The sequence below is a fragment of the Desmodus rotundus genome, chromosome 9, assembly GCF_022682495.2.
Source record: "Desmodus rotundus isolate HL8 chromosome 9, HLdesRot8A.1, whole genome shotgun sequence".
Taxonomy (NCBI): Eukaryota; Metazoa; Chordata; class Mammalia; order Chiroptera; family Phyllostomidae; genus Desmodus; species Desmodus rotundus.
The window spans coordinates 79489080-79515670 of NC_071395.1; the positions used below are offsets into that span (position 1 = coordinate 79489080).

The following is a 26591-nucleotide window of genomic DNA, read 5'->3' on the forward strand; positions in this document are numbered from 1 at the left end:
GCCCTCCTCCCTTCTCTCCCTTCCCCAAATATGCTGGGCACTGGACTGCTTGTTCCCTGGCTCACGGCCTGAGGGGTGGGTGTAGGGGACAGACAAGGCTTCATTCTCTTACTTTCTCCATCCCCCTCAAGGGTAGGCCCTGGCAAGTAAAGGGGTGAGGGCAGAGGAAGTCAGTTTCTTACTCCCTGCCCTGGACTCTGACACTGTGTTTGTACCTCTGTCCTGTCTACCCCACCTGTTGTGACTGTTTAGGTGACTCTCCTTCGCCAGACCAGGCTTAATCCCCAGCATCCTGCACAGTGCCCCAGCACATGGTAAAGGCAATTGTGGCAGAAATGAGGGCAAGGCCGTTTCCTGCCTCTGGGGCCCTGGTGGCAGTGCTCCACGAGGTGGGAGGGGGATAGTCTACAACAGCCTCCAAAGTCCTGGCAGGGTAGTCACTCCACCTCGTTGCCCCGCCTCTGTGGGCGTGGCCTTTGTCGGGACACCAGTCCTGGGGAGGGGCGTGGCCTGGGCGGGGAGGTGACAGCCCCGCCCCCTCGGGAGTCACGTAGCTCTGCGGCATCCTCAGCCTCATTTACAAGAGCCAGGGCTGAAGCCACAGCTCTTGCAGACTTGAAACCAGTCTGTTCACGTGCTGCCGCCGCTAACTCGCTGTGCACAGGTGAGGCCCGGGCAAGGCGGGAGCTGCTCAGCATCCCTGCTTTCCTTTCCTGACTTCCCCCTGCCATCCTTGCCCTGCCCCCTGGGGTCCTTGGATGTGCCATCTCAGCTCTTCCTTTACATCCTCTCTCCTTTCTGTCCACCCACGGTTCAGACCTCCCACAACACCCCTTCCTCTCAGCTCTTAGGCAGGGACCTCAGTTTTTCCAATTCCAAATCTTCCTCTGTCTACTGGGTTTTTTCTTGGTGTCACCCTCTTCCACCAAGACCATTAAAAAAAATAAACATTAAAAAAAATCCTCACTGAGGATGTGTTTCTTGATTTTAGAGAGAGAGGAAGGGAGAAAGGGAAACATCGATTGGTTGCCTCCCAAACGCGCCCCCACTGGGGATCGAACCGGCAACCTCTGTATGTGCCCTCACCAGGAATGAATCCCGCAACCTTTTGGTGTAGGGGGACAACACTCCAACTAACTGGGCCACCTGGATGGGGCCACCAAGACCATTTTAATCTCATCTGCTCTCTCTCCTTGGCTAAATTCCCTCTACAGTTCTTTTGCCTTTTCTCTAGGTCCTTACCCTGACTGGTTAGCCTCACTACCACCCTGCCTTCTCTGCATCTCTCCCTCCCTTTCTCAGCCTCTCTACTCATTCCTTTCCTTTTTTTTTTTTTTTTCCCCTCTTCTTTTCAGAGAGAGAGGGGAAGGGAGGGAGGAATAGAGGGAGAGAAACATTGACGTGTGAGAGAAACATCGATCGGTTGCCTAAGTTGGGACCTGGCCCGCAACCCAGGCATGTGCCTGGACTGGGAATTAAACCAGTAACCTTTCGGTTCTCAGGCCGGCACTCAACCCATTGAGCCACAGCAGCCAGGACTTATTCTTTTCCATCTTGATCCTCTGCTCCCATATCCTGACCGCAGAGGCATTGGGGTATGGAAAGCAGAGGTTATAGAAGCCTGCCACTCCAACTTCCCACCTACCCCCTGCTCCCAGCCTTTTCCTCCACAAGCCAAGAGGATAAGGGTGATAAGTTCTTTTGCCTCATTCTAAAGGGTTGGAAGTAAGTGCACTTTTCCTAGTGGCTCTGTTGAGGATGAGAAAAGGGCAGTTGAAGGTCAGGGTTTATGGCTACCTGAAGAAGGGGCCAAATTCTATGAAAGGAGGATTGGCATCTTCATTTGGGCAGTAGTTTCATAAGAAGACTTGTAGCTTCAGGGCTGCTTACCTCCCCACCCCCATGATGCATCTTTCTCCAGGACTGGGAAGGGTGCCCATCACGGACAAAAGGAGATGTGGGAACTGGGGCGCTAAGCCTGCTAGCTGTCAGAGAAATTGGTGCCACTTTGATGCCCAGGACCCATGCCAAGGACTGCTGCCCTGTTCCCAGCCCCATGCTTTTTGGGGGGCAAGGGGGAGGGCCACCTGGACCATATGGCCAAAGAGGAAGCAGAGGAGGTAGTGGGTGGGGTGCAGCTTTTATATCTTGTCTCCATTCCACAGAGCTGTCACCATGCCTCATTCATACCCAGCCCTTTCTGCTGAGCAGAAAAAGGAGTTGTCTGACATTGCCCTCCAGATTGTGGCCCCAGGCAAAGGCATCCTGGCCGCAGATGAGTCTGTAGGTAGGTGGGGGCCTGTGTGTGGGTAGGGTAGCGGTGGTCAGGAAGCCCTGGGGATGACCTCATCACCCATCCTTGTTTGCCCCCAGGCAGCATGGCCAAGCGGCTGAGCCAAATTGGGGTGGAGAACACAGAGGAGAACCGCCGTTTGTATCGCCAGGTCCTGTTCAGCGCCGATGACCGTGTGAAGAAGTGCATTGGAGGTGTCATCTTCTTTCATGAGACACTTTACCAGAAAGATGATAATGGTGTCCCCTTCGTCCGTACCATCCAGGATAAGGGCATTGTCGTTGGCATCAAGGTGCAGCCACTGGCCCTGGATGGGGGTTGAGCGTGGAAATAGGGTGTGTGTGTGTGTGTGTGTGTGTGTGTGTGTGTGTGTGTGGTGGTAAGGAAAATCCTGTCTGGGTTCAGCCTTCTGCCTGTTTCCCTTTCAGGTTGACAAAGGTGTAGTGCCTCTAGCTGGGACTGATGGAGAAACTACCACTCAAGGTACAGGATGGGTAGGCTTCAGGACCACAGGGGTGGTGGGTGGTTGATGCTGGCAAAGAGGGGCAGAGTGATGAGACTGGCACTATGCCTGCAGGGCTGGATGGGCTCTCAGAACGCTGCGCCCAGTACAAGAAGGATGGCGCCGACTTCGCCAAGTGGCGCTGTGTCCTGAAAATCAGTGAGCGCACTCCCTCAGCACTTGCCATTCTGGAGAATGCCAACGTGCTGGCCCGCTATGCCAGCATCTGCCAGCAGGTGTGTGTATGCACATGTGAGGGGTTCAGATGGGTGCCCCGTGCCTGGTGGAGAGAGAACTTTCTCCCATCCTACCTACTGCCCCTGCCGAGCTACTCTTCTCTTACCTGCAGAATGGCATTGTGCCTATTGTGGAGCCTGAGATCCTGCCTGATGGAGACCATGACCTCAAACGTTGCCAGTACGTTACAGAGAAGGTGAGTCCACAACCTGGGCACAGACACATACCACAGGGATAGCCTGATAGGAAGCTTGTTCGCCACAGTCTCTGGTTCAGATGCAGGCACTTTCCCCAAGCGCTTTTTCACTTGGTCCTAGAACAGACCTGTGAGTGTGAGCCAGTACTGCCCCGCACAGTCATGCCCACGCAGCCACCCTTAGACAGGGAACACAGAGCAGTGAGTGGCAAGGACGCAGACCTTAGTGAACCTCCTCTGATCCTCAGGTCCTCGCTGCTGTGTACAAGGCTCTGAATGACCATCATGTGTACCTGGAAGGGACCCTGCTGAAGCCCAACATGGTGACCCCTGGCCATGCCTGTCCCATTAAGTATAGCCCAGAGGAGGTTGCCATGGCAACTGTCACTGCCCTTCGTCGCACTGTGCCCCCAGCTGTCCCAGGTACCACCCTGCTTCCAAACCTTCTTCTATCCTTAAGACCCATCCTTAAGTTCTCCTTATGGCCTTTAAGGGTCCCTTATCCTGGAAAAACAGGGAGTGACTAATCAGTTTTCTCCTCTCTAGGAGTGACCTTCCTGTCTGGGGGTCAGAGTGAAGAGGAGGCATCGCTGAACCTCAATGCTATCAACCGCTGTCCCCTTCCGAGGCCCTGGGCCCTCACCTTCTCCTATGGGCGTGCCCTGCAGGCCTCTGCACTCAATGCCTGGCGAGGGCAACGGGACAATGCTGAGGCTGCCACTGAGGAGTTCATCAAGCGAGCTGAGGTTGGGAGCTAGGGGTGTTGGTGTGTAGCTAGGCAGGGGTCAGCACCCAGAGACTACAGCCTTTGGCAACTGTGGGCTGGCTTAGCCTGCTCACACCTTCCCTTCTCTCACTTTTGCAGGTGAATGGGCTTGCAGCCCAGGGCAAGTATGAAGGCAGTGGAGAAGATGGTGGAGCAGCAGCGCAGTCCCTCTACATTGCCAATCATGCCTACTGAGTAGTCACTTGATTCCACAGCTCTTGGCCTAGCCACCTGCACCCAATTTTGCCTTTAGTTACTTATAGCCTGGGCCACATAGCCTTGCAGAGCAAAGATGCTTCATCCAGCACTGAGTCATCTTCCTTTTTCTCCTCCCCTCCCTTCTCCCATTGCTGCACCTGAGACCGTTAGATGGGAGGGTAGGGAACCCCTCATGGCTGAGGGCAGGAGAACTTGCTAGAAGTCAGAGCAGGATGCCCGGGTCTCCCCCTGCCTTTGCCAGCCCCCACAATTTCTCCATGATGGGGTAGCTTGTCCTTGGGCTCTCCTTGCCTGCCCTTTCTCTTGGTATCAGAGGGTAGGACACTAGACCTGACTTATATTTTGGGTGCATAGCGCATCGCAAATAAATGATAGCAAAACATGCTACTTTGTCTGTTTTACACATCAAGTCCCTACCTCCCTGTTTCTGATCTCTGCTGATCTGTCTCTGGGTTTTCAGACTGTGGAGGTGGGGAGGATGGCTTTTGAGTTTCACTGGGCTTTTAAATTCATGGGGGAGAGGCACACCAGTCACCATTCCCATCTCAGGCTCTTGCCTGTTGCTGCCCAAGGCTGGAGTGTGGCAGTATGAAGGGCTGCAGGTTTTCAGTAACTGCCACATCAGAGGCTCTAGGCTGTAGCAGGACCGCGTGGTGCAGGACTTGAGCAATTCCTGAAGGCAGCTTTTGTGCCAGACCCAAAGCTGGGATAGGAGGGGTTGGGAGTCTCATTTCTCAGTTGTGTTGAGTTCTGCCAGGGCTTGACACATTCTGCTAGAGGGAGCCATTGCAGGAGGAGCACCTGGATTCCTGCCCAAGAAGGGGAAACCCCAAGGCTTGGGCATGGCAGGCTGAGCAGCATATCTAGCAGGGTATCTATTGCCCATTCCCATTTGGGGTAGATGCAGCTGCAGAGGGTGCCAGTTTAAGGATCTGGGCAAGAGCAGTTCTGGTGAGTTCTCATGATGAGCTTTGACCACTTGGCTGGAGTGTGGGGGTTGGGGTGAGCATCTGAGCTGATAAAAGGATAAGAAAACCTGCTAGGTGTGACCCGTGTGAACTGCAGAGGCCTTGCTGCGTGTAAAGTGCACAACCCATGCTACACCAGCTAATTACTGCAATATGGAAATGCAGGCCCAGTGTGAGCTGACTTTATATTAACAAAAATAGCTAGTACTTACAGTGTGCTTTCTATGTGCTCCTGCCAGGCCCTATTCTAATCATTGTATGTGTTTAACTCATTTACTACAACATACAACTCTACATAAAGTACATACTATCCCTATTTTAATATATGGAAACAGGCACAGAGGGGTTAATTAACTTCTCAAGATCACTCAGATGAAGGGGTGAAGCCAGGATTTGAACCCAAGTGATCAGAATACAGATTTTGTGCTTATGAACTTCCGTATTCCGATTTTTACAAGTTGGAAATGAATTAACAAAAATTTAAAAGTACTGAATGAGGGCCCTGGTGAGGTAGTTAAGTTGGTTAGAGTGTCATCCTGATACACCAAGATTGTGGGTTGGATAGGGGGTCAGGGAACACACAAGCATCCCCCAATGGCCCTGGCTGGTGTGGCTCAGCGGTTGGGCATTCCCTGCAAACCAAGGAGTTGCCATTTGGATTCCTGGTCAGGGCACATGCCTGGGTTCCAGCTGGGGGCGTGTGAGGTGGCAGATCAATGTTTCTCTTGCGCATCAATGCTTCTCTCCCTCTCTTACTACCTCCCTTCCCCTCTCTCTAAAAATAAATAAATAAGTAAATAAATTAATTAATTAAAAAAATCAACCAGTGAATACATAGATAAGTGGAAAAACAAATCGGTCTCTCTTTCTCAAATCAGTAAGTGAATAAAAATTAAACCTGGCCATGTGGCTCAGTTGGTTGGAGCAGCGTCAGGTACGCCAGAAGGTTATGGGTTTGGTCTCAGGTCAGGGCACACAACCTAGATTTCCAGTTCCATCCCGGTGGGGGCACGGATGGGAGGCAACCAACGGATGTGTATCTCTCTCCCTCTTCTTCTTTCTCTAAACATCAGTAAACATATCCTCAGGTGAGGATTTAAAAAAGTACCGAATGAGTCAAACAGCTAAAAACGTACTACTAGCTCACTACCTCCATGTGTGAGGCTTGAGAAGAGGGGGCCCGGAAAAGAAACTCGATGATAAGCAATGATCGTGATCGATGACCTTTGAGTGCTTTCCGTGTGTCAGGTTCTTTACATGAATGATCTCATTTTATTAAATATCTCCATTTTTGAGATGAAAAACTGAGACATAGAACTTCTTACGGTTTCCCAGATCAGTATTTTAACTACTGCAGTTTATGGAGCGTCGCTAGCGATTGGCCGTGATCAAGGCTGTTGTCCCGCCCCCTCGCCGTTTCCGATTGGGGGAGGCTTTCCCAGCTCCGCCCCACGGCTAGAGTAGTCGGAGTCAAGCATGGCGGCTGCAGGAGCTGTGGCTTCAGATCTAGGTGGTGGCATTTGGTTTCGGGCGTGAGATTCGCGGGGTGTGAGGGAAGAATGAGGGGGTGGGGAATGTGGTATGCCAGAGGTCCTGTGGACTAGGGGTCTGGAGTCGTTGCAGACAGGATGGCTTTAGGCCCAAGCTGGTCGCTCGGGGATCCTTACTAGCGCGGGCCGACATCCCCCGCGTTCGGGTTAAGGGGCTCCTCCGCGCCGTGGGTGGGTCCGGCACCTGCGCCCACTTCCGGCGCCTCACTCTGTACCCGCGTACCTCCAGAGGTGGTCCGAGGCAAGCGCGCCGCTCTCTTCTTCGCGGCGGTGGCCATCGTGCTGGGGCTGCCGCTCTGGTGGAAGACCACGGAGACCTACCGGGCCTCGTTGCCTTACTCCGACATCAGTTTGCTGAATTCCTTGCGGGTGAGACCTCGATGGGGAAGGGCTAGGGAACAGCTGGTCTACAAGGTACAGACTCACCTGATGGCCTTGGTGCGCCTTCTCGCAGCTCCGGCTCCGGGTGCCCATCACTGTCGTGTTTACCCGAGATTCATTGGCGTTGGACGATGCGGTGAAGCTGCCCTTCACCGTTGTGTATGAGAGAGAGATCCCTCTGAAATGTGAGTTCCTGGCGGGTGGGATGTGGGGGTCAGGGCTGCCTTTTCAGTCTGAGCTCAGTTCAGATACGCGTTGGGTAGGAGTGTGGGTGTCCCATAAAGGTAGTTAAAAATTTATGAAAAGGCCTCTGTGAATGAACAGTGTGTTTGGTTAGAAAAAGACAACTTTAAATTCAGTATTCAGCATTAAGGAGGCAATTTTATTCATAAAACATTCATGCTACCTGATCAGAATTGGTCGATGCTCATTAGAGGACAAGGGAGGAAGTGGGATGTAGTGGAAAGAATACAGGATTTGGAATCAAGTTGAACTTGTATAGAGGCCTTACTCAGTTTAACATTAAACACTTAAAAAAATAAATAAAAATTAAAAAATGTAAACACCACTGAATGTTAGGCACTTTTCTTAGGTACCAGGAATTTGGGGATGACTGAGAAACTAATAATGGTTTCGAGAAATTCGTATTCAGGTAGGGGAGAAAGACACTTAGATAAAGAAATTAGTCCTGGCTGGTGTGGCTCAGTGGATTGAGTGCCAGCCTGTGAACCAAAGGGTCACTGATTTGATTCCCAGTCAGGGCACTTGCCTGGGTTGCAGGCCAGGTCCTAGATGTTTCTCTCCCTTTCTCCTTCCCCTCCCCTCTCTAAAAAATAAATAAAACCTTAAAACAAATCACAGAAGTATATAAGAAAAAGATTGCACTTAAGAAAGCCTTTAGCTCTCTGGGAGGAAAGAAAGGCAGAGAAGGTTTTGAGGGATGTGATTTTTAAGTTGGATTTTTAAAGGATATGTAGGGATTCAGTTTAAATGGGGAGGTGAGAGGGAATAGTGTGAGCCGGTAATAATGATAGCTATTATTAGTTGTTCGCTATATGCCAAAAACTAGGTGATGCACTTTACATGTGCTGTCTCGTGTCATCCCCTCTTACATTATGATCCCCACTTTATAAATGAAAAAAAAAAACAACAACCCCAAAACCAGAGATTTTAATTTGTACAAGATCATACAGCTAGCTAGTAAGACGTAGGATTAGGTTTAAACCCAGGCCTGACTGATTCCAGTGTTCAAGCTTTTCACCAATAAACTATGCCTCCTGCTTAGAAGCATGCAGGGGTAAATTAGCATGTTGGGGGCAGGGTCCATGAGCAGCTTTACCTTTCCAGTGTGGAGTAAAAGATTGGGAGTGAAGGGAGATGGAGGCCGAGTCCAGACCCCAATGGCCTGTGTGCCATTTAACTCTCTAGCTCTTTAACCTCGGTCACACATTTAAAAATAAATCATATTTCATATGGTTCAACCTAATGTACACACACATACTCCTTCTTTCTCAAAACAAAAATTGGATTATACCTCACCTGTTAGATTGCACCTCGATTATTGTCAGTTTCTTATGAACTACTTCATAGTTAGTGACACAGTATTCTATAATAGTGGAGTGGCAAGGAGTATGGAATTTTGGTCTAAGAGGGTGGGACTAAAGCCTTGGTTCTGCCACTTACTTGTGTGAATTTGGGTGAGGTTAACCTCTCTAAACCTTGGTTTTCTCATCTGTTAAATAGGGATGGAAATAGGGTTGTTCATTTATTCAACAGATATTTATTGAGTGCCTGTGTCAGGTGCTGTTGTGGTTGCTAGAGATATAGCAGTGAACACAATAGACAGAAAAAAGGAGACAGACAATTAAAAAGATAAACAAGTGAAATGTATGTTAAATGGTGATAGGACTAAAATAGGGTTGAGTAATGAAATAGGGAGGGGTTTTTTGAGGGGGATGGGTAGGTCATGGCTATTTTAGATAGGGTGGCCAGGGGAGGCATCATTTGAAAACAATGCTATTTGAGTAGGGACCTAAAAGAAAAAAGAGATGAAGGAGTAAATTGTGTAGGTATCTGGGAGAAGAGCATTTTGGCTGGGAGTAAAGCAAGTGTAAGGTTCTGAGGTAGGAGCAGGGGCAGCGCCTTTCTTTGTAGAACAGTAAGAATCCCATTGTGGCTAGAGTGAGGTGAATGAGGGACAGTGCAAGAGGAAATAAAGTAAAACTAGAGTAGCAAAAAGGGGTCAGATGCACATACAGCTTTTATTCTGGATGAGAAGGGAAGCCATTGAAGGGTTTTTTTTGTTTTTTTTTTTAAAGATTACTTGTTTTTAGAGAGAGGGGAAGGGAGGGAGAAAGAGGGAGGGAAACATCCATGTGAAAGAGAAACATCAGTTGGTTGCTTCTTGCACATGTCCCACCTGGGGACGGAACCTGCATCTCAGGCTTGCACCCTGACTGGGAATTGAACTGGCAACCTTTGGGTTTGCGGGATGATGCCCAACCAACTGAGCCACACCAGCCAGGGACAAAATGATGTTTTTTAAATCCTATCATTTCTTCTGCATATGTGACCTGGAATTCTATAAAGAACTTTCTCAATAAATTTTAGGTTCTATTTGTCAAGTTCCAGAGGGCCAAAAAAATCACTTCGAGATTGCCTTACAAATGTAGATTAACTTGGGGAGAATTGACATACTTCGGGTATTTGATGTTTTCATCTAATAGCCTTGTATGTGTTTTCCATTTTATCAGATCTTTTATGTCCTTCAGTAAAGTCTCGGGTTTTTTTCTTATAATTTTGTACATTCATTCCTGGGTATCTTTATGTCTTTTATAGTTATTGCGGTTGGAATTTTTAAAAATACTTGCTTTTCTAATTAGATGTTGCTGGCATTTATAAGAAAGTTACTGATTCTTGTGTATTCTTTTATCTAGTCATCTCACCAAACTGTTACTAGTTCTAATAGTTTTTCAGTGGATTCTCTTGGAAAATAATTATACTACTTCAAAAAGTGGCATTTTCCTGGCTGGTATGGCTTAGTGGATTGAGTGCTGGCCTGCGAACCAAAGGGTTGCAGGTTCAATTCCTAGTCAGGGCACATGCCTAGGTTGTGGGCCAGGGCCCCAGTGGGGGTGCATGAGAGGCAACCACACATTGATGTTTCTCTTTCTCTCTTTCTCTCTCCCTTCCCTTCTGTCTAAAAATAAATAAAATCTTTAAAAAGAAAAAAAAAGTGGCCATTTAGTCTCTTCCTTTCTAATATTCATATTTTATTTCTCTTTCAAAATATATTTATTTATTTTTAGAGAGGAAAGGGGAGGGAGAAAGAAAGGGAGAGAAACATCAATGTGTGGTTGCCTCTCGCACACCCCATATTGGAGATCTGGCCCGCAACCCAGGCATGTGCCCTGACTGGGAATCGAACAGACACCCTTTGGTTTGCAGGCTGACACTCAATCCACTGAGCCACACCAGTCAGGGCTATTTCTTTTTCTTATTACATTGGTCAGGAACTTCAGAAAGAATAGTGCCGAATAACTGAAAAACCAGCAGGCATCTTGCTTTATTACTAATTTTAGCGGAACTTTATTTAGGGTTTTCCATTAAGTGTGTAGTTTGTTTTTATCAAGAATGTTCATTGAATTTAATTGCTTTGGGGCACTTACTAAAGTGGGCATATGTTTCTCCTTTCACCTATCCCTGTAATGAGTACTGTAATAGATCTCCCTGTGGGAGAGCACGCAGGGTGCAGGTAGAGTGCACACGGGCAGATGGGAGAGGTGGAGTGGCGTGTGTTTGATGCCATCCATGCAGAAATCATTAGAATTGGTCTGACACTTGCTCTTCCCATCATGCTTCTTCCATTTCTCCTCAGACAAAATGAAAATTAAGTGCCGTTTCCAGAAGGACTACCGGATGGCTTCGGACCATGAGGAAGAGGCCCTGTCTTTGGGCAGTGTGCAAGGTACTGGAAGGGGAGATCACACCATTTAACATGAAGCCCTGTGTTCCCTTCTGATCCCTAAAGGTGTAGTTTTCATACCCTGTCTTAACTCCACAATCTCTCTGGGAAAGCTGTATATGACATTGTGTTGTAGCTTTGGCCCCTGAGGGCCAAGCCTGCCCACAGTGTTAGCTGGCTGTCAGTGGGAGGTGGAGGGGTGGCCTAGGCACTCTGGGGGGGCCAGAGGGAGAAGGAGTGGCGTTTTTGCTCCTGGTACACCACCTGCTCTTGTCCCCAGAGGCAGAAACCGTGTTAACCAAGTCACAGGAGCAAGTAGTGGGCTCCCTGAATGTGTACGTGATCTCTGAACGCGCCTCACTTCTCCCCCAGGTAGGGTGAGCAGAGAGGCTGCAGCCTCACCCGACCCCGTCAGCTCTTCCTCTCCCTGGTCCCCTCCTTGTAGTATTGCTGCCCATTTCCTCCATTTGCTGTGGGAAACTCTCCAAATACATTTTTTAAAGAATGCAAATAGGAAATTCTTCATTAACTTTGGTTTTCCAAGACTTACATATGGTTACATTTCCAATGACCATTTAAAGTGGAAAATAAATCAGTAGGAATAAAAGAAAGAAGCAGGTTTCAGTGGGCTGTGATGGTAATGTGGGCCATACATTGAACTTCTCACGAACCATCTCACGAACCATTGGCTTGGTGGAAGCTATACTGTGTACCATTTTCTTTATGAATGTATAATGAAATCTTTAATTGCTATAAATAGAGGGAAGAATTTTATTGAATATCTAAGTACCCAGCCTCAGCTTATAAGTGGAGTTACATCCCACTCATTGCAGCCCAAGGTGACCATATTTTATAGTAATTTTCTTACTTTTTTTTTTCAAGTTTTATCATGTGTTGTATCAAATGATAAAATGATAACAATACCTTTAATTTTACATATTTTGACCTTTATATAAATGGTATAATACAGCACATATTCTGCAACTTTCAGTTTGCTCAACATTTATACCTGAGAGAACCATCCGTGATAGGATGTGTAGCTGAATCTAATGCATTCATTTTTAAGTCTGCCTAATGTTTCATTGTAGTTTATCACAGTTTATCCATTCCGTTGTTGATGGGCATTTGGGCTGTCTCCAGTTTTTTATTGCAAACAGTGCTGCTGTGAGAATTCTTGTACTTGCGGCTTTGCCACGTGCCATTTCCTCAGATGGGACTGGCCGGTTGTTTGTTCGCTCTGCTTTTCTCGTTCGGCATGCCCTCTCTTGGTTCCGGCCTGCGAAGATTGGATACTTCCTGGAACTGTGTCTCCTGGGAAGGGGGAGGGGACTGAAATGAAGGAAGACGCTCACATATACCCATAGCTCAGAAATACTGAGATAACAGTTCACCATGAATCTAGAGAGAGGTGCATGCCTGTCGGTCAGCGGCACCAGGCCAGATTGGCAGAAGCAAGAGCCAGAGTGCTCTTCTGCTTTCTGCTCTGAGCCGTGGGTGTTCTGTTCCTTGCTCGCCCCTCGTAGGACATGATGAGCTACATTGGGCCTAACAGGACAGCATTCATGAGGGGAATAATACACCGGCAGGCTTTTAACATCATTGGGCGCCGCATCGTCCAAATAGCCCAGGCCATGTCTTTGAATGAGGATGTGCTTGCTGCGGCCTTGGCTGACCACCTTCCGGAGGACAAGTGGAGCTCCGATAAGAGGCGGCCTCTCAAGTCCAGCTTGGGTAGAGTGACCGGGCTTTACTACGGGAAGGGGGAGGGGAATGAATTATGTGGAGGCATTGGAGCATGCCAACGCTTTACTTCTTTCTTCTGTGGTTTCAACTCTTTCTTAAAGTGCCCAGTGGTCCTCATCCCAGCTTTATCCTCCCGTTGGTTCTATGATGGCAATCAGAGCCATTCTAGAGGAGAAACAAGTTCAGCTCAGCCAGGGGTACAGGCTGCCCCTCATCCCCCGAAGCCTCTGGATTCCCTGACTCCTGTTTCCGTAGGCTATGAGATCACCTTCAGTTTACTCAACCCGGACCCCAAGTCCCATGACGTGCGCTGGGACATCGAGGGAGCCGTGCGGCGCTACGTGCAGCCCTTCCTGAACGCCCTCAGTGCTGCCGGCAACTTCTCTGTGGACTCTCAGGTGAGGCCGGGGGCAGGCGCAAGAGTCCTTTTCAAAGTGCACCCATATTGAGTGTTCACAAGTGTAGTCTCTTCTAGCTCTTTGGGCTTGTCGACTGGCTGGCCGTTTCCTTCGTATGTGCTCCGGTGTCTGCTTCCCCTCCTTGTGACTGGCTCAGGGAGTTTCACCCGTGCCTGTTTAAAAACTAACTTCCTTATGGCTCCCTCCAGAGCCCTTCCTACCAGTCGTGCCGTCCTAACAACAACAAAACTTCCGAACTACGCTAACGTGGTAACCGTAAAGATGAGAAGAATGTAGCTTTCTGTGTAACACTGTGGGAAAATGGGGGGAAATTTTTGTCAGGTCTTAGTAGTAGGGGGAAGTACTTCTGAATACTGACTTGATTTGGTCTGAATTCTATTTGATCTGAATTCTGTTATTCTTTGTTTTCCTCTTTGTTTCGGCTGTGAGAACGCCTGGTAAACCGTGGTTTTCAAAGAACACATTTAGTGTTCTAACCTTACCCGTGGCTTTGTTATTTTTTCCTGCACCTGTGTTCTCTCAGCCCTGCTTTGGTCTACTATACTTCGCCCTGTCATAATTTTACCTTGTTAAGCCACCTCAAGTCTTCTTTGGGACAAAATGGACTGTAAATCAATAAACAAAATACCGTCCTCCCTCTTTGCTCCCTAGATCCTTTACTATGCGGCGCTGGGGGTAAACCCCCGCTTTGACCCAGCTTCCTCCAGCTACTACTTGGCCGCACACAACCTCCCCCACGTCATCAACCCAGTGGAGTCCCGCCTAGGTGAGCTCCTGAGGTCGGGGGTCTTTCTGCTGGGTCAGGGAGGGACCCAGCAGGCTCAGCCTACGCTCGGAGGCGGGTTGTGTGCAGTGGCGGTTCCCAGGTTGGGGTTGATCTGAGGACGTCCAGGGAGTTGTCAGGCACCTAGGCTACTTTATCGCGATACTCCGTCCCCACATCACCATGTGCAAAAGCATTTATTAAACTTGTTTCCCAGCACTTTTTATAAATGAACAAATAGGAAATGTCTCCCTCCCTGCAAACCACCCAGGAAAGGTAGGTCACACATGTAGGAAAGATAACAACGAAAGTACATGAAGGCAGAATGAGGAACCTTGAAACTAGGATTCCAGTTTTTCATTTTGGGGGTGTACCCAGGAAAAGTAGGTGTCGCCAAGAACTGCAATACAGGAAAACGAAAATGAGTGTATCACTAGTTGTGGAATTTAAGACATCAGGGCTAGGTCTAGGGGCACCAAGGGGTATGGGAGGGGCAGCACGGGAGGTCTTGGCAAATGCCACCCTCTGTCTTTTCAGCGAAGTATGAGGGACTGCTTTATAGCAGTGCTGAGTACAGAGCTAGATTTCAGGCAAGGGAACTGTGAGCTTAAATGTAGAAGAGCAAGAGCATATAAACTTTCAGGAAGCTCCGAGAAGCTTAATGTGGCTGCATTGTGAGAGGGTGACCAAGGTGATGTTGGCGAGGCAGGCAGGCATCACATCATAAAGGACCGCGTTGAGGAGTTTGAACTTTAACTTGGTGTGAATGGCTAGCCATGGAAGGATACTAAGCATAAAACGAGTTATAGTAATACGGGTGAATGTGGCAGTAGTCCCGAGAGCTGACTTACATAAGGGAGGCCTGTTGGCGGAGGGGAGATTCCAGGGGCATTTTGGGGCTAAGGACTGTACTTCATGTACGTGATACATCTTGGGAGAATGTTCAGAAGTTCTTTGCCACAGAAACTCAGGACTGGAGAATATCCTAGTAATTATCATTTGGGGAAAATGAAGCCCAGAGTCAGTGACCACGTGTTAGAGGCCGAACTAGAGCTGAGATCTAGATCTGACTTGTTTTACTATTCTGACTCCCCTTCTCTCTGTACCGCAGGATCCAGCGCCGCCTCCCTTTACCCTGTGCTCAACTTTCTGCTCTATGTACCTGAGCTTGCCCACTCCCCCTTGTACATTCAGGACAAGGATGGGGCTCCGGTGGCCACCAACGCCTTCCACAGTCCCCGCTGGGGTGGCATTATGGTAATGTTCATGCTGTGCAGACCCCAGAGCTTCAAGGGCACGCAGATATTCCCTGAGACAGTTCTTCTGTTGTTCCTCTGGTGTCCTCTGTGGCCCAGCCAGTGGGAGGGAGGCACCAAGGAGGTGAGGGTACTGTGAGCTCGTGCCCCTCCTCTGCCAGCCCCCACTGCTTTTTATTTTGACAATAGTTTCTAAAATATGACCTTTTTATTTGTTTATTTATTTTTAGACAGGGGAAGGGAGGGAGAGAAGGAGAGAAATATCAATGTGTGGTTGCCTCTCACACGCCCCCTACTGGGGACCTGGCCCACAACCCAGGCGAGTGCCCTGACTGGGAATTGAACTGGTGACCCTTTGGTTTGCAGGCTGGCGCTCAATCCACTGAGCCACACCAGCCAGGGCTAAAATATGACCTTTTTGTGTGTAGCAGTTTGTACTTACTGAGGACTCTTCCGTGTACATCTTGGACTTATTTGTGTGAGTCTTGCAGAGTTGGGGACTTTGTCTCTTCTATTAGACTGGGAGTTTCTCAAGGGTAGGAACTCTAAAATGGAAGAAAAATGATCTCTTTTACAGGATTTTTGAGGTGGTAATGAAGACAATTTATGGAAATCTCCTAATGGGTATTCAAAAAATATTAGCCACTAAAAAAAATAAAAATAAAAAATCAAGAGACCCACACATTAAAAAAAAAAAAATTAGCCAAACCATCAGGTTTATAATTTCTGAAGAGCACAGACTGTGTGTCTTTTCTCTCACGGTCACCAGAACGCCGGGGCATAGCTGTGCACGGTTCTGGTGTGACGTGAGGCACCCTCATTCCCCGTGCAGGTGTACAACGTGGACCCGAAAGCCTACAACGCCTCAGAGCTGCCCGTGCGAGTTGACGTGGACATGGGGCGAGTGATGGAGGTGTTCCTGGCGCAGTTGCGGTGAGGTCCTAGGGGATCCACTCGGGGACGTGGCCCCTGACTCTGACCGCAGCCTCCTGGGCTGCCTTGAATAAAACCTCACCTGGCAGGGTTACCTCAGCTGTGCCTAGAGCCCTAGGAAACCAGGAAAGGTGTCCAAGGATCACTTCGTTTTTCTCCTAAGAAGAACTAGTTGCCGACAAAAACTTTTAAGAAAAAATAGACTCATGAATTGTCAGGTCCCTGGGATGTGATTAGAGGTGCTTAAGAAAAAGGGCTCTTAATTCTTATGCCAAGTGCTCTATTGATAGTGGCTGCTTGATGCCCTATGTTGAGGATTCTTGGGCTCATTAGGAAAGAGGATTCTGAGTGATTGGCAGTGCCTGCCACGGGTGCAGGATGGGGGAGGCACAGCACACGCATCTTGTCAGAGGTGGTCCTGGATCATCCCTTAACTAAGGCTTGGTGGCCCCATTTGTCCAAAGACGGGGTAGATAGGGCGAGAGGATTAAACTAAGTTGGTGTTATCAGAAACATTTTAGTTCATGGAACCTTTTATCAACTAAGATCTTGGAAGTCCAGTATAGAAACAGGTAAAAGCTAAAGCGCAGGTAAACCAGGGCTTGGGGCATTGGATTGCTTAGTGTTGCCCCTCACCTCCCAAGAAGACCCTGAGGCACTTCCCTGCAGCCCCTGTGGGTCTGGGTGAGGTTGAAAATCCATCATTCTAGGAATCTCAGCCATCTTCTCCCACCTTCTAGTCTCAGCCCCTTTGACATTCTTTGCTGTTCCTACAGGCTGCTCTTTGGGATTTCTCAGCCCAAGTTGCCTCCAAAATGCCTGTTTTCAGGGCCTAGGAGCGAAGGGCTAATGACTTGGGAGGTAGACCGGCTGCTGTGGGCTCGGTCAGTGGAGAACCTGGCCACAGCCACCACCACTCTCACTTCCCTGGCCCAGCTTCTGGGCAAGATCAGCAACATTGTCATTAAGGACAATGTGGCATCTGAGGTAAGCGGGCAGGGGATGGGTTCAGTAGCGCAGGATTGCAGTGGCCACTGAGGGTCAGGGTATGGGGAAACTAGAGCCAGCTGGGGTCCAGGGTGTGTGTGGGCATGCCAGCCTTGAGTGCCCCAGGCTTCCTCTAGAGGGCAGTGCCAGCCCCCAGCAGGAGTGCAGATGGGGGGCGGGGTGTGTAAGGTTTTAAGCAGGCACTAGAAAGGATGCCACAGCCCTTTTATACTAGCCTCCCTATAACCTGGGCAAACTCCAGGCAACCTGTCTGGTAGATGGAAGAAACAGTGAAGCTTGTCACCCCACCCTCTTCATCGGTGCCTAGGACTCACTGGTACCCCCCTGCCCCCTTCCTAGGTGTACAGGGCTGTAGACGCAGTCTATGAGGCAGCGTTGGAGTTGACCTCTGGGCACCTGGCCTCTGCCTTCGTCGCCAGTCGGGAAGCTGTGACGTCCTCGGAGCGTGCCTTTTTTGATCCCTCGCTCCTCCACCTCCTCTATTTCCCTGATGACCAGAAGTTTGCCATCTACATCCCGCTCTTCCTGCCTATGGCTGTGCCCATTGTCCTGTCTCTGGTCAAGATCTTCCTGGAGATCCACGAGTCCTGGAAAAGGCCCGTGAGGATAGACTGAGCCTGGCAGCGTCTCAGCAGGAAGCCTTCCCTTCTGGCCAGGGCGGGAGATGTTAGATTGAGAGGCACATAAATGGGGCCTGCTGTGAATGACCGATCTCCAGCCTCCCCTGTTTCCTCTCCAGCCACCAAGTGTAACACTCCATTCTTCTGGCTCAGATGTCCCACCCCCATCCTCAAAAGATGTGTCATCTTGGTCTCCTTCTCTGGCATGAACTTGAAGGCCCTTTACGTCTGGAGCAGAGGCAGCTTGTGCTTCTGCCCTGTTCCTCAGCCTTTTTGCACTGAGAGGGAGCATCAGGGGAAAGCCTGGGGTTGTTTTCTAGCCCCTTTCCCTCCGTGCTTCTCTCTACCCCTCAGAGAGGGCCCAGCACTGCTGTTGTGGAATGGCCAGGCTCAGGTCACCAATGGGGCCTCCTCCCATGCTCCCCTCCCTCCTGGCTAGTTAACACCTGTTGAGTACAGCCTCGTGCTGTGTGTGGCAGAGGTTCCCTTCACCCTTTCATAGAGACTTGGGATCAAACATGCCTGAATTCAAACCTTGGCTTCTGCACTTATCATTTGGGGAGCTCTGAATAAGCTACTTAATCTCCCTGAGTCTCAGTTTTTCATTTGTTAACACTAGTGATGCCTCCCTTACGTTACAAGGTGGTTGTGAGGATTAAATGTGATAAACATTTGACAGTGTCTGGCATATTCTAGGCTCTCAATAAACATTGAATTGGAATGACATGAAGTTTGAGCAGAGCTTTGGTTCATTCACATGTAAGTAATGGTCACCTAGTATTTGTCCTCCTGGGCTCAGAGGCCACCATGCTTCTGACTGGCCATGTGACCTGCCTCCCTGTCCTGGGGGCCCTGTGGTAGCTTAGACTGCTAGGCAGTTGTCCCTTGCCATGTCCTGGTTTTCCCAGCACGGCTGTTAACATCTGCTTTTTAGCTGGGGGTCTGGGAGAGAATGGCTTGTACCAGTGTAAGACCTCAGAAACTAATTCATTTATGAATTCAAAAAAAAAAGAATATATAGCCCTGGCCAGGTAGTTGGTTAGAGCATCGTCTCCCATATGCCAAGTTGCGGGTTCGATCCCTGGGCAGGGTACAGGGATCGAACAACCCATGAATCAACCCATGAGTGCATAAATGAGTGGAACAACAAATTCATGTTTCTCCCTTCCTCTAAAAATCAATTTAAAAAATTAAAATATATTGAGCATAGGTACTGTGCCAAGTGGTGAGTTAATAGAGAGCAAAGACAGGATCCCTGCTTTCCCAGAACTGTCCTTTAAAACATTTCAGATAATGCACTGGAAAGAAAAACTAGGCTGATCAGATACTGACTGGCGTTAGTACTTTGGATTGGGTGCAAGGGAGAGCCTTTGAGCAGATGACATTTGAGCTGAGACCAGAAGGACAAGAGGCCACCTGTGGGGAAAGTATCCCAGCAAAGATCCTGAGATGGTAATTTGCTTTAGGGGCGGAGGGAAGGGCAGAGGGGCGGATCACAGGAAAGGTAGCCAGGACCCCTTGAAACAATGAGTGAAGCCCAGGGCACGCCCCCACCTTGCCCTGGGTGAGTAGCGGGGTCGTGCTCCCCCATCCTTTCAGCTGGGTGGGCGGGCCCAGGGGCGGGGCGGGGCGGTACCTGAGGCCCTGGTGGGGGTGGGGCTGCAGACTCCCCCTGCTTGGCTCCAGCCAGCGCAGACAGCCACAGCGGCAGCAGGCTAGCGGCGGCCCCACGAGGCCATGAAGGTGAAGCAGGGCGGTGGCGGGGCCGGGACGGGGGCGGAGTCCGCTCCAGGGGCCTCGGGCCTGAGCGTGGAGCTAAAGCCAGAGCCGCAGCCTCAGGAGGAATCTGAAACCGGGTCCGAGTCGGAACCGGAGGTAGGCCCAGGGCCCAGGCCGGGACCACTGCAGAGGAGGCAGCCGATTGGGCCGGAGGACGTGCTGGGGCTTCAGCGGATCACGGGCGGTGAGCACCGGCGAGGGAGAGCGCCTGCGGGAGGGAGGGGGCCCTCCGAACCCCGGCCCCCGCCCCCTTTCCCGCCCTCCCCTTGCCTCACCTCCCCCACTGGGTACCCCTCGCCTGAGTCCCGTACCCTTCTGCCGTCAAGCCTGAGATCTCCGTGTCCCCCTCTTTCCCTGATCTCCTGTGCTCTCTCCTCTCCCTTTAGAAATTTATTTCTACCCCACTCCTTCCTTTTTGGGGAGTCCAGCCCCCTTTCCCGTGGTGGAGGTGGGGCAGCAGCTGCAACTGTGACCCCTTCCCATGAGGTTTTTAGAGCCCTTTGAGTCTTTCCTCTGCAGTAATGAGGAGGGAGGCTGAGTGCAGTCTGTCCTCAGTCCCCAGCCTGCAGGCGAGATAGAGGTTGAGTTACTTAGGTGACATGAAGACCCTCAGGTCTTCTGACCCTTAATGCCCTCACTCTGGATCCCCTGGGAAGTCTGGGGCCATCTCCCTCCCCAGGAAGGGACCTGGGCAGGAAGCTTTAGTGGGTTGGGCCTGGGCCCTCCAAAGGGAGTAGGTTACCGCCCCCCTTAGCCTGGACCGGGCCCAGTCCTCTTCCTGGAGGACTAGAAGTCTCCACAGGCTGGTTGAGTTTCTGAGCTGGACTGCCTGGGTTGTCCCAGCCGTGCTGTGTAACTTACTGTGTGACCTTGGGCAAGTAGCCTCACCTCTCTGAGCATGTTCATCTGTAAAATGGGGATAATGACACGTAACTTATAGGGCCATTGTGAAAATAAATTCTCTGATTTTGCACAGTGCCTGGTGTGCTGTGCATGCTTGGTAACAGGGCTCTTTTGTGAGTAGTACTGAGGGCCCCACAGGACTGCTACTGGCTGCTGCCTGGAAGCAGACAACTGGGCATTCAGAGCAGCAGAGGGGGATCACCACAGGCAGGGAACGAGGGCTAGGAGGCCTCATGGCAGAAGTGGTAGCTAAGCCTCAAAGAACAGAAGAAGGCATTTGGAAAGGCAGTTGACTGCCTTTCGCTTTGGCCTCATTCATTAGTGACCCTGCCCCGGCTCCCTCTATGAGCAACTTGGGGCCTCTTTGTGGAGGTGCAGGTGCTGGAGTGGGCTGAGCTCTTGAGCTGCAGGAGCAGCAGGGCCCAGGGCTGCCAGACAGAGCTGTGGAAGGGACCATGATGGCAGGTCTGGGCCTGTGCATCTGGGTCCCTAGGGGACCAGCTTCTCCTTCCTCTCTGAGCCAGGCAGCAGCCATTCTTGGCTGGGCCTCCAGAGCGCTGAACTGCCTTGCTCAAGTAGGCACTGGTAGCGAGAGGGGGCCTGGACCAGTCTGATGTTGGTACCAGTTGAGCTATAATTGGCAAAAGCAGCATTTGGGATTCAGGTTAGTTCTGGGGCAGAACTTCCTTATAGGACGTCTGGAGGTCTGGCTGACCTGTCCAGGTCCTAGGTAACTTTAGAGGTTATTTTGCACCTACTGGTAGGGAGGGGTGTTCGGCCCACACACCACCATTTATCTCCTAACTTGGAGGAAATTCGTAGCCCTTAAGCTGAGGCATCTGTGGGGAATGAGTGGAAGAAGGAGCTTATAGAGGGAGCTCTTCCCTCTATAGAAGTTGAGGACAGGGTGCCAGGGCTTGCCATCCTGGCACCTCCTGGTCTCTTCTGACCCTAATCATGTAGTTCGGAGGTTTGCTCCTCCTGGATTACTGGTCCCTGAATCCAGCTTAGGAAGCTATTTGTGGCTGAGGGGAAGGGAGCAGTTGTGTTCCAAGCCCTCAGCCACTCTGCCCCTTCTCTGGCCTGACCTGGCAGAAAGGAGGGAGTGGCTGTGGTGTCCCGAGCCATTGGCATCCCCTGTCCCTCACTTCCACTGAGGACCGGGGGGTTGATAGGTTGAGTTGCAGTAGGAGAGACTGAGATCAGACCGCAAGAAGTTCCCAAATGAGAGGAGAAGCTCCAAAAGTTGGAGACGAGAGGAAGGGGGATGTTTTACGTGGAGCGGGGGTCCTGCTCCCAGTTTTGCCACCTCCTCTCCCTGTGCCGAGCACCTTCTCTCTACATCTTTGGACCAGTGCTTACTTTCTGTGAAAGTAAGGTGTGCACAGGGTGAGATGGGACTGCCCACTTCTATTTCCGCCTTCTGCCTTCGGGCTGTGGTGGACAGGCCAGGGCTCAGGCCCCTTCCCAAGCCCAGTGTAGTTTCTGCTGGACCCCAGGGTGCTAGGTGGCTACCAGGAGGGCTTCGTGGAGGGTGCTGCCCCAGGCTTGGGGAAGAGAGAATGACTTTACATTTACTTCCTCTTCCTGCCCCAGAGGAATAGCGGGTGGCCCAGGGGCCTGGGGTGGGGGTGGGGGTGATTTCCGGGCCTCTATGGGGAGGATGTGGTGCTGTACAGGCTGACCGCACCAGAGTCCCTCACTGCCCCTCTCTGCCCCTTCCTATTTGTTGACAGGGCCTCCGGCGCATTTGCAGTTGCTGCAAGCAGTGAGGGTTGGATCGGGCCCTGGTATTCCTGAGCTTCCTCAGGCGGGGCCCACCCCTGTTCCTGGTTCCTCTTCTTAATACTGAGGACGCCCCTTTACCCCCATGCACACCCTCTGCTGCACCTGCCACACCCGCTTCCTGTCCTCCCCCAGTGCTCTCTCTGGGAGTGGCTCAGAGCCAAGGCTGGCTAAATGACCTTTGAAGGGGTTCCCTCTGTTTGCTAAGACTTCCTCCTGTTTGGAGATCAACAGGGGAGGGGAGCAAAGATGGTTCCCTTCCCCCAATACTCCAGGCTCTGGATTTGAGTCAGCAGAGCTTTGGCTAAGCTGCTTAAGGGAGCCGGGCTTGTATAAGCTGCTTATGGGGCTAGGAGGTGACTGGGGGAAGGGGGCAGGGTTGAGGAAGAACAGGGGAGGGGTTGTTTGTCTGCCCCAGCACTACCCAGGCCAGGGAACGTCCGTGCCTGACACACCTAGATGTAGCACCAGGGGCAGCCTGTGGCGGAGGTGAGGGTATGTTTCCCCCAGAGAACCACTGTGTTTCGGGAGGGCAGGCTGTGCCACTCCTTTCAGAGTGAGGCTCCCAAAGGCATCTTCCCTATCATGCTGGGGGCTTGCTATGAGAATGGAGACCCATTTCACTCAGAGTTACAGAGCCAAGCCTGGCAAAGCAGAGTCTGGAATAAGGGCCCTCTCAACTCCAGGGTGGGAGGGAAAATGTGGGGGAGGTGACCTGTTCTCCACTCTTCTCTGCCCCTCCCTGCCCTCAGAGGCCACTAGGTGGAGCTGTGTGTTTCCCCATTAGATCCCAGTCAGGGAGCTGTCTCCCCCCCCCCCCACAGTGTGGGGTTCCTCAAGGGCAGGGGCTCATTCACCTTTATCTGGAAGGCAGTGACCTTAGGGATCTGAGAAAGTAGTAGCTAGTCCGGGGTCCCACAAAAGCTGAGCTGGCAGCAGCCACCTGTCTCCCCTAGACTACCTGTGTTCCCCGGAGGAGAATGTATATAAGATCGACTTCATCAGGTTCAAGATTCGGGACATGGATTCAGGCACTGTCCTCTTTGAAATCAAGAAGCCCCCAGCCTCAGGTGAGTGGCGGGTGGGCCAAGGGCAGAGGGAGAGGGTGTGAGCTGTGAGGTGGGCTCCCAGGCACTATTCAGGCCGCAGAGGAGTCAGAGCAGAGCTGGGCTTGGACCTCATTATTCCCAGGAGTCCTCAGGCAGGGCGCCTCCAGCTGGGGGCGCCTCTTGTTTTCCTTCCCATCTGCTTCTGGGATTGGACATTTGGGGACAGTTCTGTCCCTTCAGTCCCTGCCACCTTGCCCTCTGCATACCTGCCTGGGAACTGCAGTTCTGGTGTGTCCTTGTGGCCCTGGGAACCTTAGTTGAAAATTTTGATTTGCTGACCTAGAACACGCAGGTGGAACCATTCAGCCAAAGGTCTGAACCCTCAGTGTGCATCAGAATCTCCTGGGACTTTTTAAAGATTCTGAGAGATGGGGGCCCTGGGGTGAAACCCTGGGTGGGCATGGGCCCCAGTCTGAAGCCCACTGAGCCCCAGCTGGGGTGCATTACAGAGCGGTTGCCCATCAACCGGCGGGACCTGGACCCCAATGCTGGGCGCTTTGTTCGCTACCAGTTCACGCCTGCCTTCCTCCGCCTGAGGCAGGTGGGAGCCACGTGAGTCACTGGGCCAGGGGGGCAAGGGCTGGGGGTGAGGGTGGGGTGGGAGTGAGCCCTTCCTGAGTTCTTCCTGAGCCTCTCTCAGGGGCAGTCTGCTGAACCTGGCTGGTTGACTGCAAGGCCGAGCTCAGCCCTGCCCCTTCTCTCACTCAGGGTGGAGTTCACGGTGGGAGACAAGCCTGTCAACAACTTCCGCATGATTGAGAGGCACTACTTCCGAAACCAGCTGCTCAAAAGCTTTGACTTCCACTTTGGCTTCTGCATCCCCAGCAGCAAGAACACCTGCGAGCACATCTACGACTTCCCGCCTCTGTCTGAGGAGCTGAGTGAGTGGGCAAGGCCCCGTGGGCCGGGGACTCAGGAGACGAAGCTCGGGGGAGGTTGGGTCTGACCCCCTTTCTTCCCACCCTGGGCACCCTGGGTCTCTTGTGTGTCTGGCCACCATTACCGTGTCACCTATAGGGAAACTCAGGCTCAAAGAGGCCGGAGGAATTCTTTGAGGTTGTTCGGCTGGTCCCCATCCCACGGTCCTGAAGGCCCTGCAGTGGCCTGGAGCTGGCTCCTGAGCTTTGCCCCACCTGGTTGGGCCTCTCTTGCAGTCAATGAGATGATCCGTCACCCCTATGAGACACAGTCTGACAGCTTCTACTTCGTGGATGACCGGCTGGTGATGCACAACAAAGCAGACTATTCCTACAGTGGGACGCCCTGACCCCTGCAGCTGCTCCCTACCCCAGGAAGGTCCTGGGCCCTCGGCGGTGGCTTCCCCAGCACTCACCTCTCAACCCCAAGTCTTCTGCCTGGGGAGTGTCCCAGGAGCCCTGGACCCTGAGTCAGTGTTGGGGGGGGTCTGGGTCCTCAGTCCAAGCCCCTAAAGCTCATGGGTTCTGGCACTTGGGGTGGGGTTAGGGTGGTAGGGGGGCTCTTTGCCTCCACATCCAGGAAGGCCTCCCGGGGAAGTAGATAGGACTTCTGGACGGCCTCGCTGGGCCTCTTGGCTGACTCAGAACAGCGTGTGCCTATCCATGCTTTGACTGGGTCAGGGTGGGGGCCCGTTCCTTGTCTCCTGCCCACCACCGGCCGGCCATTTAGATTCGTTAATTCACAGACGAAGATCCATGATGGGGTCTGGCTGCCAAGCTGCCCAAGGGAGCCTGGGCCCTGGCCCCAGCCCTAGCCGCCACTATCAGGGGCCAAGACACTGCCTGAGGTGTGGGAGGGATCGGCCCAGACCACCGCCTGTGGTAGGAGCTGGGCCGACTGTACATAGTTTTCAATAAACTCTTTCTCCTTTTCTGTTCTCTGGTTGTGGGCCAGCGTATGCCTGTTGAGGAGGTGGGGGTGGGGCAATAATGTAGTCCCCAAGTCCTCTCGTGCCCTAATCCTCTTGGCACTTAGAGTCGGCATTTAGGACATGATACAGCTGGACAGCGTTCTTCCTTCGATAAAGGAGATTCAGTGTGGTGATTGCTGGGGGAAGGGGGTGTAAGGGGACTAAATGGCAACAATAAGAATTAAAAAACAAAGAGCAAGCCCTTTGCTGGTGTGGCTGAGTGGACTGAGTGCCAGCCTGTGAACCAAAGGGTCACCAGTTCGATTCTCAGGGCACACGCCTGGGTTGCTGGCCAGTCCCCAGGGTTGTGTGAGAGGCAACGAAACATCAATGTTTCCCTCTCTTTCTCCCTCCTTTCCCCTTTCTCTAAAAATAAATAAATAAATAATCTTTAAAAAGGAAGAAGGAGATTCAGACCCTGAGCGGGGAAGCTTTAGGTCCAAGTCATAGCCAACCCTGACAACAGAGACTGGTGTGACAAGGGCCCCCTATGCTAGGGTGGCAGGGAACATATGGGGAGGTGGTCTTGTTCTTTACCCTACCTTCTCCGACCCCCTGAGCCCGCTAGGACCACTAGGTTGTGCTTTCAGCCCTCATCAGAGAGAGGAGGTAGGACTGTGGCTAAGGCCTGGAGCCCTTTTGCTCTCAGCTGCCTTGGGGAGCCCCCTGGCCTGGCCACCCTGCATTTAACACAGCCCCCAGCTTTATCCCAGCCCCAGAGGAGGTCTTCATTTCCTTCCTGGAGAAAGTTCAGGAACTCGAGTAGGTGGAGAGCTTATCTCAGGAGCATACCCTACTGTTCCGGGCACTAATTTGGATACGTCTGGTGCCAGTCGCCTCTGGGCTGAGGAGTTAAATCTAACCCTTAAGGGGCGTAGATGCACCGGCATTTAGCCAGCTTCTGTGGGGCACTTGCTGGGGGCCAGGGCCTGGGCTGCACTCTGGGAATTCTAAAGTGAGTGAGACACAGGGAAAAAAATACCTGTCCCTAGAATGTGATGGGCTGGGCATATAGGGGAGCAAGAGCCACCTGCTTGGAGGGTTCTGGGGAGGAACCTTGGACGAGGCAGAGTTGGAATAGCTTGAGAACTCAGGACAACTTTGATGGGAAGAGAGAGGGGAGAGTGCAGTTAGGCACAGGGAGCAGCATAAAGCAAAGGTTTGGAGGTAAGATCAGCTGTGTTGAAGAGAGCGTGTGTATAGTGTGAAAGGAAGGCGGGTCTATGGAGCCTTGGTCAGATGCTGGGGCTTCTCCTGAGGAAGGTGGGGGACACGGGGGAGGAGGATGTGGTCAGATTATCTCTGGCTG

General features: G+C 51.5%; 3 protein-coding genes across 6 annotated transcripts; all 3 read left to right on the forward strand.

Moving 5' to 3' along the window:
* Positions 1-549: 549 nt before the first annotated feature.
* Positions 550-4596, forward strand: ALDOC (aldolase, fructose-bisphosphate C). Its single transcript, XM_024564790.4, has 9 exons — positions 550-664; positions 2166-2287; positions 2374-2585; positions 2722-2776; positions 2871-3031; positions 3145-3228; positions 3477-3651; positions 3775-3974; positions 4094-4596. Exons 2-9 carry the CDS (start codon positions 2176-2178, stop codon positions 4187-4189), a joined length of 1095 nt encoding a protein of 364 aa, XP_024420558.1. The 5' UTR covers positions 550-664; positions 2166-2175; the 3' UTR covers positions 4190-4596.
* A 2030-nt stretch (positions 4597-6626) lies between these two features.
* Positions 6627-18548, forward strand: PIGS (phosphatidylinositol glycan anchor biosynthesis class S). Of its 2 annotated transcripts, XM_024565097.3 has the most exons (12): positions 6627-6691; positions 6961-7100; positions 7186-7297; positions 10990-11079; positions 11357-11448; positions 12600-12807; positions 13075-13217; positions 13890-14004; positions 15113-15258; positions 16090-16190; positions 16967-17177; positions 17538-18548. In XM_024565097.3, the coding sequence occupies exons 1-12, from the start codon at positions 6658-6660 to the stop codon at positions 17811-17813; spliced, it is 1668 nt and encodes a 555-aa protein (XP_024420865.2). In that variant the 5' UTR covers positions 6627-6657; the 3' UTR covers positions 17814-18548. The 2 variants fall into 2 exon arrangements, with proteins under 2 accessions (XP_024420865.2, XP_071075424.1); XM_071219323.1 differs by lacking the exons at positions 11357-11448; positions 12600-12807.
* Positions 18549-19504: 956 nt separating this feature from the next.
* UNC119 (unc-119 lipid binding chaperone) lies at positions 19505-25250 on the forward strand. 3 transcript variants are annotated; one of them, XM_024564864.3, is made up of 5 exons: positions 19505-19781; positions 23242-23355; positions 23844-23946; positions 24103-24275; positions 24549-25250. In XM_024564864.3, the coding sequence occupies exons 1-5, from the start codon at positions 19556-19558 to the stop codon at positions 24659-24661; spliced, it is 729 nt and encodes a 242-aa protein (XP_024420632.1). In that variant the 5' UTR covers positions 19505-19555; the 3' UTR covers positions 24662-25250. The 3 variants fall into 3 exon arrangements, with proteins under 3 accessions (XP_024420632.1, XP_045055192.1, XP_045055193.1); XM_045199257.2 differs by lacking the exon at positions 19505-19781 and adding an exon at positions 22680-22780; XM_045199258.3 differs by lacking the exon at positions 19505-19781 and adding an exon at positions 22711-22774.
* The last annotated feature ends 1341 nt before the right edge of the window (positions 25251-26591 follow it).